General features: G+C 30.5%; 1 protein-coding gene and 1 non-coding gene across 2 annotated transcripts in view; both read right to left on the bottom strand.

Moving 5' to 3' along the window:
* LOC114091157 (sodium/hydrogen exchanger 2-like) overlaps nucleotides 1-14,583 on the bottom strand; it is a 90,370-nt gene that overhangs the window by 25,557 nt on the left and 50,230 nt on the right. The window contains exons 7-9 of the mRNA XM_027933543.2: nucleotides 12,464-12,534; nucleotides 7,982-8,146; nucleotides 4,994-5,102 (exon numbers count right to left, since the gene is read on the bottom strand). Of these exons, the coding sequence (XP_027789344.2) occupies nucleotides 4,994-5,102; nucleotides 7,982-8,146; nucleotides 12,464-12,534 (345 nt within the window). The remainder of the gene's footprint in view (nucleotides 1-4,993; nucleotides 5,103-7,981; nucleotides 8,147-12,463; nucleotides 12,535-14,583) is intronic.
* Nucleotides 8,364-8,436, bottom strand: Trnaa-ugc (transfer RNA alanine (anticodon UGC)). The gene has a single exon. It is a non-coding gene; the product is annotated as a tRNA-Ala (tRNA).

Here is a 14,583-nt window from a genome sequence, read left to right as displayed (position 1 = left end):
TAACCTATGCATTTCCAAGAGGGAAAATACTTTAACTGACATGGAAACCATATTTTCATTACATCTCTTCTAAGGACTCAGCAATTATATGTAAATATTAAATTTCATTCATTAGTCTAATTGTAATTAGCAATATTTGTCTGTTACATTAGATAGTGTGAATATATACATATATATATATATATATATATATACACACACACACATATATATACATATATATATATATATATATATATATAAAAAATGTATACACATTTTACAGTTTAGGAGAAGAGATGAAAATATACAATCAAAGTTAGAAGTACTGGAATATCTTATGTTAATTGAAAATACCTGTAAAATCTCAGGAATTTTCTTCTTCTCTGTATGTATAATTTCTTAGATTTAACTACTAAAACTTTCTAAAAGTAATGCTGAACTAGTCATAATGATGCTCAGGTGACAGTCTATAAATGTCATTGTCCACCAAAAGGATTGAGAGCCTTGGGAAAAAAAGCTTGTTTAAAATCTGAATCAGAAATATATCATATGATCCTTGCATATCTTATTATAATAAATAGCTAAAAAGCTATTGAAGACTTATTGGGTCATGTTAGAAACACATCGAGGCCAATTCTGACTAGCACTCACTGACCAAAGATGAGGTTGTTTAAGCATCAATAATCTAAAAATTGAAATATATCAAATATACATCAAATGTAAAAATGCATCAAATATGAAATATCTATTAATTTATAAAAATGCTTAATGCTCTCAAGTCACCTTTGGAGGTTTCTAGTATACCAGCTCACTACTCTAAAATGCTTAAGAAAAGTGAAAAAATAAAGCCTGTATCCTAACTTTCCTATAAGGAAACAGGGTTATCAAATACTTGATGAACAGTACTTCTTCTTTATAGAAGAATTCTAGCTAATAAATGTAGAATAAATGTTATAAATAGGAAGCTACCATTTTGCAACCTTTGATGAAATAAAGAACATGGATGACAGTAATCAAATTTGATTGGAGAACTTTATAATGAGTGGATCAAACTGATAACTCTTGAACCCAATTTTCAAGTGATGATGATACCCAATTCTAGAGGAAATTATATTCCCTCTGATTAAATTCTATATGAAGTAAACATCATTACCTATAAAGTACTCTTAATAAATAATAAATAATTAAATTTTAATCTGTTTGAACATCTAAATCTATTGATTTAATAGAAATCAGAGATTAGAGAAACACGTTACATTACACTGCAAGGTCTCATACAGCCCAATGTAGAGACTGATAAATTCTACAGGACAAATTATCCACTTTATTCAACAAATAATTGCTTATTAAAAATGTAAAGTGAATCTCTTAGATATTAAAGGAGATGAACTAGGACAACTGTGTGAACTTATTGAGTCTTGCTTCAAACAAAACAAATGCGAAGAAACAGTGAAACAATAAGGGAAAACCGAACATAAACTGTGTACTGATAATATTAATGAATTATTGTTAATATGGGTATGTGATGATGGTATTGTGGTTTTCATTTATCTGTTAGTATACTGTAATATTTCTGAGTAAATAATATGTCTAAAATTTGCTTTACATCTATTCCAGAAGAAACACTAATTTGGAGTGGGGAAATAAATAAACATGAAATACCAAATAGCTGATAATAATTTATCTGAGTGAAAAATATTTAAAGATTCATTTTATTTTCTATGTTTATGTGTTCAAAAATAAAAATAATAAATTTTAATGATCTGCTGAGCTCATATTCTCATATATAATAGAAAACATTCTTGTCTAGTAGTTATTAAAGACTTATGAATGTATTTTAAATGTGAAAAAACAACTTGATTGAAAATTAATTTGAAAGTCATAATTAATTTGTAAGTCAAAATTAATTTGCAAGTCTCTGGATTCAGACTGTCAGGTATAAAATTTTGGTTTTCCTGCTTATTAACTGTACAACCTTGGGAAATTTATATTGGTTTTCTCAGCACTTTAATGGAAATGATTATGGTATTAACTTCACAAAGGCAAAATAAAATATAGCTAAAATAATTATTATAAACTCTTAGCACAGCACATAGCACATAAAAATGTCCAATAAAGGTTAATTATCTTTAGGCACCATTTTAAAAGACAAGAAAACTGTTCAATTCGCTGGTTTTTTTATTTGTAATTTTTTATTTGTTCTAATTAGTTATTCATGACAATAGAATGCATTTTGACATATCATACATAAATGGAGTATAACTTCTCATTCTTCTGGTTGTAGATGATACAGAATCACATCAGTTGTTTAATCATATACATACATAGGGTAATAATGTCCGCTTCATTCTACCATCCTTCTTACCCCCCTCCTCCCTCCTCTCTCTTCGCTCCCCTCTGCCTAATAAAAAGTAACTCTATTTGTAATATCATAGAACTTTGAACCTGTGTATTATTAGCAGAAATCATCTGTTACCTTTAGATATTTGAAGCCCAAATCACCAAAAATAATTATCTATTCATCTGAGAACAGAATCTACAAAGATGTCATAAAACCTATTTTCTCTCACCTCAATAATTTGTTTCTCTGTTTTTTCCATCCAGACCCTGCCTTTTTCTCCAAAACCATTATTAGAGTTGAAAAATTGATTAGACAAAGGAGAATAAAGGGAAGGGATGGGAATACAAATAGGAAAGACAATGGAATGAATCTGATATAACTTTTCTATGTACATATATGAATACACAACAATGAATCTCACCATCATGTACATTGACAGGGCTGGGATCCTAATTAGAATAAGAAGACACTTCTCAGAAGAAGATATACATCTGATCAACAAATATATTAAAAAATGTTCAATATCTCTACTAATTAGAGAAATGCAAATCAAAACTACTCTAAGATTTCATCTCACTCCAGTCAGAATGGCAGCTATCAAGAATACAGACAAAAATAAATGATGGCAGGGATGTGGGGGAAAAGGCATACTCAAACATTGCTGGGGACTGCAAAGCAGTGTAACCAATCTGGAAAACTGTATGGAGATTCCTTAGAAAACTTGGAATGGAACCACCATCTGACCCAGCTATCCCATTCCTCGGTCTATACCCAAACTACTTAAAATCAGCATAATATAATAATGCAGCTACATCAATGTTCATAGCAGCTCAATTCACAATAGCTAAACTGTGGAACCAACCTAGAAGCCCTTCAATAGATGAATGGATAAAGAAACTTTGGTATATGTATACACAATGGAATATTACTCAGCAATAAAAGAGAATAAAATTATGGCATTTTCAGGTAAATGGATGGAGTTGGAGAATATCATGCTAAGCAAAGTAAGCCAATACCAAAAAACCAAAGGCCAAATATTCTCTCTGATAAGTGGATGCTGATTCATAATAGGGAGTGGAGAGGCAAGGGAAAAATAGAGGAACTTTGATTGGGCAAAGGGGAGGGAGAGGAGGGAAGGTGCATGGGGGCAGGAAAGATGGTGGAATGAGATGGACATCATTACCCTTGATACATGTATTATTGCACATATGGTATGACGCTACATCATGTACAACCATAGAAATGTAAAGTGCTGCAATAGTGTACAATGAACCAAAATGCATTCTGCTATCATATATACCTAATTAAAATAAATAAATAAATTTTTAAAAAATAAAAGAAAAAGAAGTGTTCCATACTGGTATAAATATATCAAAATAGATTTTACTATCATGTATAACGAAAAAGAACAGTAAAAATTTAAAATATATAAAAGTTGAAAATAAATAAAGAAAACTGGATATATTTTTTTAAAAAAGAATCTGACAATTCAGAATATATACATATATCTTCACAACATTTTGAACATTATAGTTCCTATATTAATGTAAGAAGTAGTATTTATACTGAGTGTGATGACACATGCCTGTGTTTCCAGCTGATTGGGAGGCTGAGGCAGGAGGATCACACGTTTTTAGGCTAGTCTCCGCAACCTTGCAAGGCACTAAACAACTTAGCAAGACCCTCAAAATAAAAAAATAAAAAAGGCTGGGGATGTGACTCGGTGGTTAAGTACCCCCGGGGTTCAATCCTTGGTACCAAAAATCAGAAATGAAAACATAATATTTATGGCCATAAAATTCAGAATATAAGCTTATTACATTTTTATGAGAAAATAATTTCAATTATGTATGAACTGACATAAAAATTATAATCATTCATTATTATTAAATGTTTTTGTTCTAGCTTTTCTCTCAAGAGCTCAAAGTGGTTTTCATATCCAGTCAGCTCTATTTTTAAGACTTTCCATGACAAATTAACTCCATAATCCAGCATACTATCAAAACAATATTTTTGACATTTATGTTAACTGACTCATATTTCTTTGTGTCTAATGCTACAAAATGCATAGAATCAAAAATTGTCCTAACAGCAGCGACCTAAGTATTCCATGCTTAAGTCAAACTTTTTCTAACGTAAATACTAATTTCAAAATAAGTGTGCACTTTACCACTTGAAGATAATTTTTTTCCTGTGAAGAGGGGCAAAATACAGAATTCTGATGTATTGTAATAATTTTCAGATTTCTAAATTATCAAACTAACATTAACTAATGTTCAACTATGAACATATTAAACCTATTTTTCCATGACCTAAATTTTTAAAATGTGGAGTTTGGTGACTCTCTACTAACAAAATCTGCCTTAATACTAAAACACCCACTATTTGTGATTTGAAAATACACTTTACTGTACAAAATTATATATTAAAAAATTCCTTAATCAGCACATAATGCAGTGCATATTCAGTTAAACAGAAATTGTTTAAGCACTTTCCAATGAATGACAAATCTGAATATGACTTAAACACTGATTTGTCATTTTATTTACCATGCCTCTTATTCCTATGACACTCACAGAGACAGAGATTCATTTGGAATTATAAAAAGAAAAGTTTCTACATTTCATTGTGTAATTAATAAAGTTATATGCATTAAAAAATAAGTCTTACCACTCTCCTGATTTTATAAAGGTTTGTGGTCAATATTTCTTGAATATTAGCCATAACATCCTGATCAGGAGCTAAGGATGAGATTGGCATGGTTGTTTGACGGCTATGGCTGGAAATAAAATATCTGGATTACTTATGCTCTTTCAACACACAAATATACAAATTCAAAAAACACATTCAAAAAACCTAATGAATCAATAAGTAGATGTTTTCAAAGATATTTTGAAAGGGTAATTGAGGACAGGGTGGAGAGTGTACAAAAGACACATTAAAAAGCATAAATCTGGGGCTGGGGATGTGGCTCAAGTGGTAGCATGCTCACCTGGCATGCGCAGGGCGCTGGGTTCAATCCTCAGCACCACATAAAAATAAAATAAAGATGTTGTGTCCACTGAAAACTAAAAAATAAATATTAGAAAATTCTCTCTCTCAAAAAAAAAAGCATAAATCCGATCTTTCAATGATAATAAAATCAGATATTTAGGTAATTTCTTCTTTTAACCTTACTTATCTCAACATTTAAAATATACTTACAGTAGATACATGAGCATAATATTTAAAAGGGAAGTTCTTTTGATGTGTGCTAAAATTTTATAATTCAAATAACAGTATAATCTATATACAATGAAATATATAAAATGCTGATAATATGTTCCTCAAAATACCTTTAATAAAGTTGAAGATAAAAACCCTTTGATATTTAGTTTGAATAACTTACTCTTCATGGAAAGAAAATTACAAGTAAGATAAATATGATGACTGAGACCAAACATTAGAATTGTGCTATTTTATACTAGTATTGGAAATATTTTTGAGATTTTATTTTGAGTATGTAACACTGTAATAATACCTAAATTTAATTTATACTACTTGGCCACTTTATAATAATATTTTTATGTTAATCTTGAAATTAATGCCTTATTCTCCAAATTCTGGAACATATTATTATTAATAAGGGGTATCAAATCCTAACAATTTACTATATTTCTTATCCTAATATTAATTTCAGATTTATATTATTAAATAAAAGGGAAAATAAGTGATTTATATAGTTACTTCAGATAGTGCCTAATTTAGATAAAATAAAATTCACATTTAGGGTTCTAAATTAATCAGATTTGCTATATATACTTCTCAAGTACATCAAGTTTAAGTTGAGCCTTTGATGTGGTTTTATTTTTATATATCTGGCTTGATAAATACAAATATTAATGATGATACCCTTCCTAAATACATCCAAATCCTAAGGTACTCAAGGATTTTCATCATCCACTTATCCACTTATCTTTCCTACTCTATAATAGAGTAGAATATCCAGCTCCTCCACCTGCAGAATATCCAGCTGTGATGATTTATAGTAGAAAAGATTTCAGGAGTTCATCTTGTGTAGCCCACATTAAATAGGCAAGTAAAAAACCCAATAAAAATTTTATTTTTAATTAAAACTCATATAAGATAAAAAGTATTTTGTTAATATATTTTGATATCTTATTCCAGCACTTATTTCATAACTTTCTCTTAAAAAGACATCCTTTAACTTCAGTCAATGATTTAGAATTCACAACTGATACCCAGTCATGAATTTAGGATATTTTTGTTAATTTTTACCTTACATAATGTTTACTTTTAATTCTTATAGTTTCCTCTCCTAAATATATTTTTCAGGTTACAATATTAGTATATGCATACTAACAAAAATACAGAAAATATAAAGAGTAATAAAAAAATCAAATAATCTCACTACATAGAGAAAACTATGATTAAAACGTGGTGTATGCATTTCCGGATTTTTTTTTTATCCAGACACAGATAAGGGCAGAAAAATTTTATATTCTACAAAAAAATAATCATATATATACTTTCTTTTTAAAAATTATTATTCAATTTGATAGTGTACCACAGATAAAGGTTCATATAAATACTTACTTTATACATCTTCATCACTTTAAAAGATGTATGTTGTTCTAACTAATTATTAAATATAAAGAAAAGCTAAGTTTTAGACCTTCATTTCTGATATTGAATAGAGAAATGAGCTATTTATTGGTTAAATATATTCCTGTAAAATCAAGCATTGATCAGTTGAGAAAGATATATTGAATAATAAGTTAGTTAATTATTTATTCTTTGTTTAAATATGCAGCTGCAGTTACTTTATACCAATTTTTAAAAAATATTCTTAAAGGAAAAAAATATTGTATAATAAATTTAATCAAAAGACCAACCCCTCAAGAAAAATCTAATGATGCAGAAAAACATCAAATTCCTACTGAATCAACACACAAAATGAATAGAGTAATAGCTTTCTATTACTTTTTATTCTTATGTTTTCTCTTTTGAGATCTATCTGCTCTCTCTAAACAGTGGCCTCCAGATCTACAGCCAGGAAATCACCAACTTGTATATTTTTTCTTTATTGTTTATCTCCAACAAAAACAAATTAAACACTTAACACTCAATTAAATTCTTTTTTTAAAAAGAGAGAGAATTTTTAAATATTATTTATTTTTTAGTTTTCGGTGGACACAACATCTTTATTTTTATGTGGTGCTGAGGATCGAACCCAGCACCCCGCGCATGCCAGGAGAGTGTGTTACAGCTTGAACCACCTCCCCAGCCCTCAATTAAATTCTTAATCAACAAAAGCCTACAAAAATATTTAACCTAACATCAATCCTTACCTGAAACAAAAATGCAAAGATAATTCTTCCTTGGAGGTAGATAACCTTTTTTAAACCTTTAAAAGCTAAAAGTTTCATAGACATAATTTATTTCATTAAGCTCCATGTTCAACAAAGCAGCCAGTGATACTCAACCAAACATCCTCAATTTTATCTTAAAATTCTTTGTTTTTCCAAAATGTGATGCAAGGAAAGGCAAATTATATTTTGAAACTAAAATACATGGAAGATCTCTGTAATTATCCTGTGATATCTAATTAAACAGATTAAAACCCACACATAATAACACACTAACATATATACTTACAGCAAAGATGTACTAGATGGTGTGTGTGTTAGCTGGCCTGCTTCTGCCAGCTCAATGGCATGTTTTCTCTCAAGCTTTTCATAAAGAAGCACAATGCTGGATTTGGGCTGGTCATATTCTCTGAGCAAAATTTTCTGCAAATATCTGCTGTTGAAATATTCCAATCTGTTAATGAATCAAATAACACATAAATTACAGGAATTTAATGCCACTATTTGAGGAGGCTTACACTTTGGAAAAAAAAAATCACAAAATTGGTTTACCAACTCCCTAATCCAAACTTACTTCATTAAAATGTAAGTTTAATATGTAGTAGAGGGGGAAAAAACTCACAAGAGATTCTAATTTAATCTCTCATCTTTTTTATTATTTGTATTTTTTATAGTGGTACTGGGGATTGAACCCAGGCCCTTTTGCATGCAAGGCAAGCACTCTACCAACTGAATTATATCCCCAGACCCTCTAATTTAATTTCAAATATGTGTTATGAAAAAAAATTATTCTTTAGGGTTAACCAAATAGAGTCATTGAGGCCATGAAAAGCAGAGTATAGAAAAATAAAATAAAACTTTAAGGGCAAAGACAGAAATAATGTTAAAGTAGGGTCTTCATTTCAGAAACAGCCATGAAAAAAGAGGATACTTGAAACAACTTATTTTCAAAGACTGAGAAAAGGAATGAGTCATATTTTTGAAAGCTTTGCATAAGGAGCCTGAGTTTAAACTTACACAGTAAACTCAAAAAATGAAAGAAAAATAATGTTTATTCTCAACTTCATAACAACTGAATGGAAATGTCTGGCCTTGATTCTAGGCTTAAGAGCTCAATTTCAAATTTCCTTAGGAAGCAGGTGGCAGTATTGAGCTCAGAAAATAATGAAACAACAGGGCTGGGGTTGTAGCTCAGTGGTATAGCACTTGCCTAGCACATGTGAGGCACTATGTTAGATCCTCATCACCACATGAAAATAAATAAATAAAATAAAGATATCATATCCATCTACAATTATAAATATTTTAAAAAGAATAAAGAAACTGTAGAATATAATGATAGCAACTTTAATTGATAAAAATAATTGGACAGGGCTGGGATTGTGGCTCAAGGGTAGAGCGCTGGCTTTGCATGGGTGGGACCTGGGTTCGATCCTCAGCACCACATAAAAATAAAGGCATTGTGTTGTGTCCATCTACATCTAAAAAAAATAATAATAATAATAATAATAGTAATAATAATTGGACACATAAATTTGTGGGGGTAGGAAAAGATGCTATTTTAGGAAAGGTGGATATTTATTTATAAAACATAAGAAGGGGAAGAAAATGAAAAGAGATTGCCCACATTTGTGCAACAATGAAGAAAAAAAAAAAAGCTCACTGTACGAAACCATATAGAGCATACTCAAGCAGACAGTGGAGTAATTAACTCAAACACTTTATTATAAAAAATGGTGTTTCTCCAAGTGTGGTCCTAGAAATGTCTATTGCAGGCTTGTCCAGGTCCTTTCTGAAAATTACTGAGATCTATACAAAATGGAATGAATAATACATATATATTATAAAGAGATTTTTAGAGATTCTCATGGATGTTGTGTCTTTAGACTAATTGATCAAGGACTCCTTCTCTTCCATTTTGCATCAAATTCAAGTTCAGCCATGTAGCCTTTGTTGGGTGGAATCAAGCATAAGTATGGATGGAATAGTTTCCCCAGAGTAAAGGAAATGGGGATTTGAGGCTGATGCTGGGAAAGAGAGCAGCCTAAGGAGGGATTTATCCAGCTGGGATAAGCTGATGAGGGATGGATCCCATGCACAACAGAGACCAGCACAGCTCTTTAAAAGGTAGCAGGCCATTGATGCAACTGACTCTTGGATACTATAGGACTGATCCCTGTGGCTAGGCTGGAAGTTTGTATAGATGACCTCCGAAAGGGCACTTCTTTGGCTTCCTCTCATAAACAGTGTCCAACGAATGCTCCAATATGGCATCAGAGGAAAAAAGCCATAAATATGATAGAAACCACTGCAGACAAAGACTAGACTGAACTTCACTTTTCTGGTATCATATAAGACTTCAGAGTTTTGCATAATCCACATTCTGATGTATGAATATGGCAGGTAAGTCCTGCAAGCCAAAGGCATGGCTAGCCCTCAGAAAAAAACAAGAAAGTGAAAATACTTCTCAGTCTTGTAAAGAACTAGCAATTGAGCTTCAATGTGAAGAATAAGAGTCAATTTCTTTGTTTACTTATCTTCTGTACGTTTTTCAAATTTTTCTAAGATATAAAGATATATATATATATGTGTGTGTGTGTGTGTGTGTGTGTGTGTGTGTATTTTTCACATCCTGGGTATCAGGATGAGAATCTGTTCTTCTGAACTGACAATAGCTAGTAGCTCACGTCATTAATGGGCAAGAAACAGTAAAATTATTAACATGATACAAACTGGACTATTTCATATGAATATGTAAATTATACATACATATTTTCAGATTTTCCTTTTGCAAGTGGTTTCATCAGCTTCTATTTTAACCCTCTATGTTGTATATGTTCATGTATTTATGCCTTGTAGAAAACAACAATTTTCCTCTTCTCATAGAAAATTTTTTGTTTATTTTACTTTCACCTCACAGTATGTATTGAGTCTAATAATGATAATCATTTCTGCCTAAGAAAGGGAGGAATTGAAAAGTACAAAGGAGATAATTAAGCAACGTTCAAAGTTACGACTTTTAAAGTGAATATTGTTTTCTTCTTTTTCTTCCCTTCCAAGAAATGCTTTAAGACATGTATTAGCTGTCCCTAGGAAAAAAATTACTTTTGTGAAATATAGAAGTTTGATAGCTGAAAAATGTAAAATAATAATGATAAAAATGTGAACAAAAGTCTCTGGGAGGAGAGAGGTACATCCAACAGTTTCATTGTTTTTCTACCAGCACCATAGATAAGAGAGAGGCAGAGAAACCTCAGAAGGAAGATATACTTGTGATTCTGGAAAGATCATTTCTCTCTTTGAACAACTATTAGAATGTTTGTGTTATTATGCTATTGATAAAGGAGAAAAAAACATTGTGAATTAAATATAAAATACAACTCATATAAGTAAAAAAAAAAAATATTGGGGGCTGTAGGTGTATCTCAGTGGTACAGCACTTGCCCAAAATGCACGAGGGGTGGGGGTTGCTGTGTGACTTGTCAGTAAAGGAAAAACAATTAGTGTAAATTCTCCTGAATTCATTGTTTACATCCTTTTCCTGTGATCAAAAATTAACATTAAAATTCAATAAGTGGAAAATATCTATTTTGTTATATCCTTTGTATTTATAATTATAGCAAAGAAATATATTATTTTTAATAGAGTTCACTATAAATTGTTTTAGTACTGGGGAAGATCAGTATAGTAATTTCTCTTGGTTCTCTTACCTTAGCTTCACTTTATAACTATTTTGGACAGTAACATAAAAGGATGCCTACAAATCATCTGGCATCAGGACTTGTGTCATGTGTTTGTTGCTAAAATGAAATCTGATATTTTACAAAGTTCCAGTCAGGACTTAACATCAAATCAGGGAATTTTAATATTCACTGCTAAAGCAGCACTTAGAAAGAGATCATAATTAAATATCATTCAAATATTTGGGTTAAACTCTTGGAACAGATTCAGTATAAGCATATAATGTCCCTTTATAGTTCACTGTCACTCATTTATTTATTCAAAAATATTTACTGGCTGCCTACTGAGTAAAAGGATCTCTTCTAAGTGCTGCAGTTACAGAATTTAACAAGATAGACAAAAGTCTCCACTTTCACACAACTGGTATTTTAGTGAAAGAAAAGCATGCAAAATTATGCATTTTATATTAATTATATCATTAAAACCTTTAGAAAATATTTAATAAACATGTTAGAATACCAGAGATTTATATATTTTTCATACAATTACAATACACTGATACAATAGAGAAAAATTGAATGGTGAGGGAAGATGTCTCTGATGAGGCAAAATTTAAATTAAGACTTGAATGGCAAGAAAATATTGGACATGCAAATATTATATAAAAGTGCATTCCAGGCAGAGGAAATAGTATGCACTGACTTTAAGGTAGAAGTATTCTGAGTTTACTGGACAGAAGAAATAGAATAACAATATGTCTGCAGTATAGTAAATGGCAGAGAGAATACTATAAGATGGTGTAAGGAAATTTAGCAGTTTCTTTGAAACTATACTTAATATTCCCAAGAGAAAGGGATGGCCTGTGAATTTTATGACATAAGGTTTAGCTTTACAGTGTGGATTTGGTGTCATTTGTATACATTTCTTGGTTAAAAAAAAGTTCTAACCTTTCTTTTAAGCTGCCATTTTTTATAATATATAGATGAATAAATATCAAAAATACCCAAAAGAACCAGACATAATGAGAAGTTGACTCATTTTGTTTCTTTTTTCAACACAAATACAGATGTAACTTTTGGCAAATTCTCACCTGTCTTTCCAATAATACTGTCCCCAGTGTCCTGATATATCTTCTATGCCCGCCAGCAAATGATCAAAGAACTGAAACAGAATGAAACATGTATCTAAATACAAAGCATATATGAAAAACTTGATCAATCACTACAAAATAAAAGAATCCATCAAAAGCATCTACAAAATTGTTGACTACTTGCTTATTTCATCCTAAAATCTTTTTTATTTATTTTTTTGTTCTTTTTAGATATACCTGACTGTAGAGTGTATTTTTTCACTTATCAGTTTCTTTTATATTTTAAAAGATTTGTTCTGTTTCGATATACATGACAGAAGAATTTTTTGTATGTGGTCCTGGGGATAGTAGAGTGTATTCTGATATATTATAAACTCTTTTCAGAGTAAATATAAAAAGAAGCATCAATGCTTATAGGTGACAATGTTTGCAGTATCTCTAGTATATTCATTATAAATGCAGTATTTGAAGTCAAAAGAAGTTCATATCAATTAATACTACATGACAGATTCATTCATCTATCAAGGATCTGGGCTTGGTATTATTAAGTAAACAAAAGAAGCAAAAGGCATGACCCCTAACTTTGAAGGACTTAGAACCAAACTGGAGAGGGAGGCACCACTTAGAGATGAAGGTGAAATTTGGAATGCATTTTTGTATAAATGCAACATAAAAAGACAAACTTAGGAAAGAAGTAGAAAAAAAGTGGAGTTAGAGGAGGTTTATATAAAAATGTGCATTATGAGATTGACCCTGATTAAATGGGGGTATCTATGGAAAAAAAGAAATCATACTATGCACTGTGAAAAGCATGAGAAAATAAGGAACTTTAGGGAAGAATCATAAAAATAGAAAGCTGGATAGATATAGGCCAAGGGTTGGGCAAAAGAGAGCAGCTTACAAAATGTTTTGAATATTAAAATTAGAAGTTTAATTTGATATAACATCTCAAAATTGCATAATCTGAATTTATGTATGAGGAAACAATCAATAAATCTGAGTGATAGTCTACAAATACATATTTTGAAAGTGGCAATGTCATCAAAGACAATGAAATACTGAGAAACAACATTAAAAATATTTTAAAAAATGACAACTAGATATAACTCATGACCTGCATCAGGAGAAAAATACTATAAAAAGCATTATTGGAACAGTTGACAAAATTTTTAATGCAGAATAATTATTTTAGATATCAGTATTGTATCAATTTTGACCTGCCTAAATTGTATAAATTGATCATGATTATATACTAGAAAGTCATTTTTCTTAGAAAATATTAATACTTGATATTTTTAGAGGTGAATTGTCAGGATATCTGCAGCTTAGTTTTAAATGACTCACTAAATGACAATAATAACATACATATATAAACAAAATGGTAAAGCAAAGGTGGCGAAGATATCAATGAACACTGCATTGAACTACGTTTGAAATTCTATAGACTTAATATTTTTAATGTTGGAAAAACAAAATAAATTAAAGTTTGATTTAGTCATATAAATTGCTTAAATGAGTTATGTCCTATCTATGTAGTGTATATTATGTCATCATTAAAGTTATTAGCTCATATGGCCAGGAATAAGACAATATCAATATAAATTATCCCTAAATTAATCTAAAATGCCACTCAGTTACAATAAAAAGACCAGAAGGTTTCTTTTTATAACTTGAGCAATTATCAAAATTGAAGATAAAAATGTAAAGAGTTTAATTAATCATGCTTGTAGAGTCTTAGACACATGAATATTAACAAAACATATATTTGATAAATAGAATGTCATCATCTGCTGAAAATGTGTCTCAAAAAATTATGCACACTGGCCAGGCACAGTGATGCAGGCCTATAATCCTAACAGCTGGGGAGCCTGAGGCAGGAGGATCACAAGTTCAAAGTCAGCTTCACCAACTTTTTAAGGCCCTAAGCAACTCAGTGAGACCCTGTCTCTCAATAAAATATTTTTTTAAAAAAAGGGCTGGGGATGTCAATCAGTGGTTAAACCCCTCTGGGTTCAATCCCCAGTACAAAAAAAAAAAAAATATGGACTCTGCCAAATTGATGTTCAAGCAAAGTAGTCTTAGATTTTTTTGTCAATATTAATAAATTAAAGAGTATCTTG

This window comes from Marmota flaviventris, chromosome X (assembly GCF_047511675.1).
Source record: "Marmota flaviventris isolate mMarFla1 chromosome X, mMarFla1.hap1, whole genome shotgun sequence".
In the NCBI taxonomy this organism is placed as follows: domain Eukaryota; kingdom Metazoa; phylum Chordata; class Mammalia; order Rodentia; family Sciuridae; genus Marmota; species Marmota flaviventris.
This window is presented reverse-complemented; position numbering and strand designations above follow the sequence as displayed.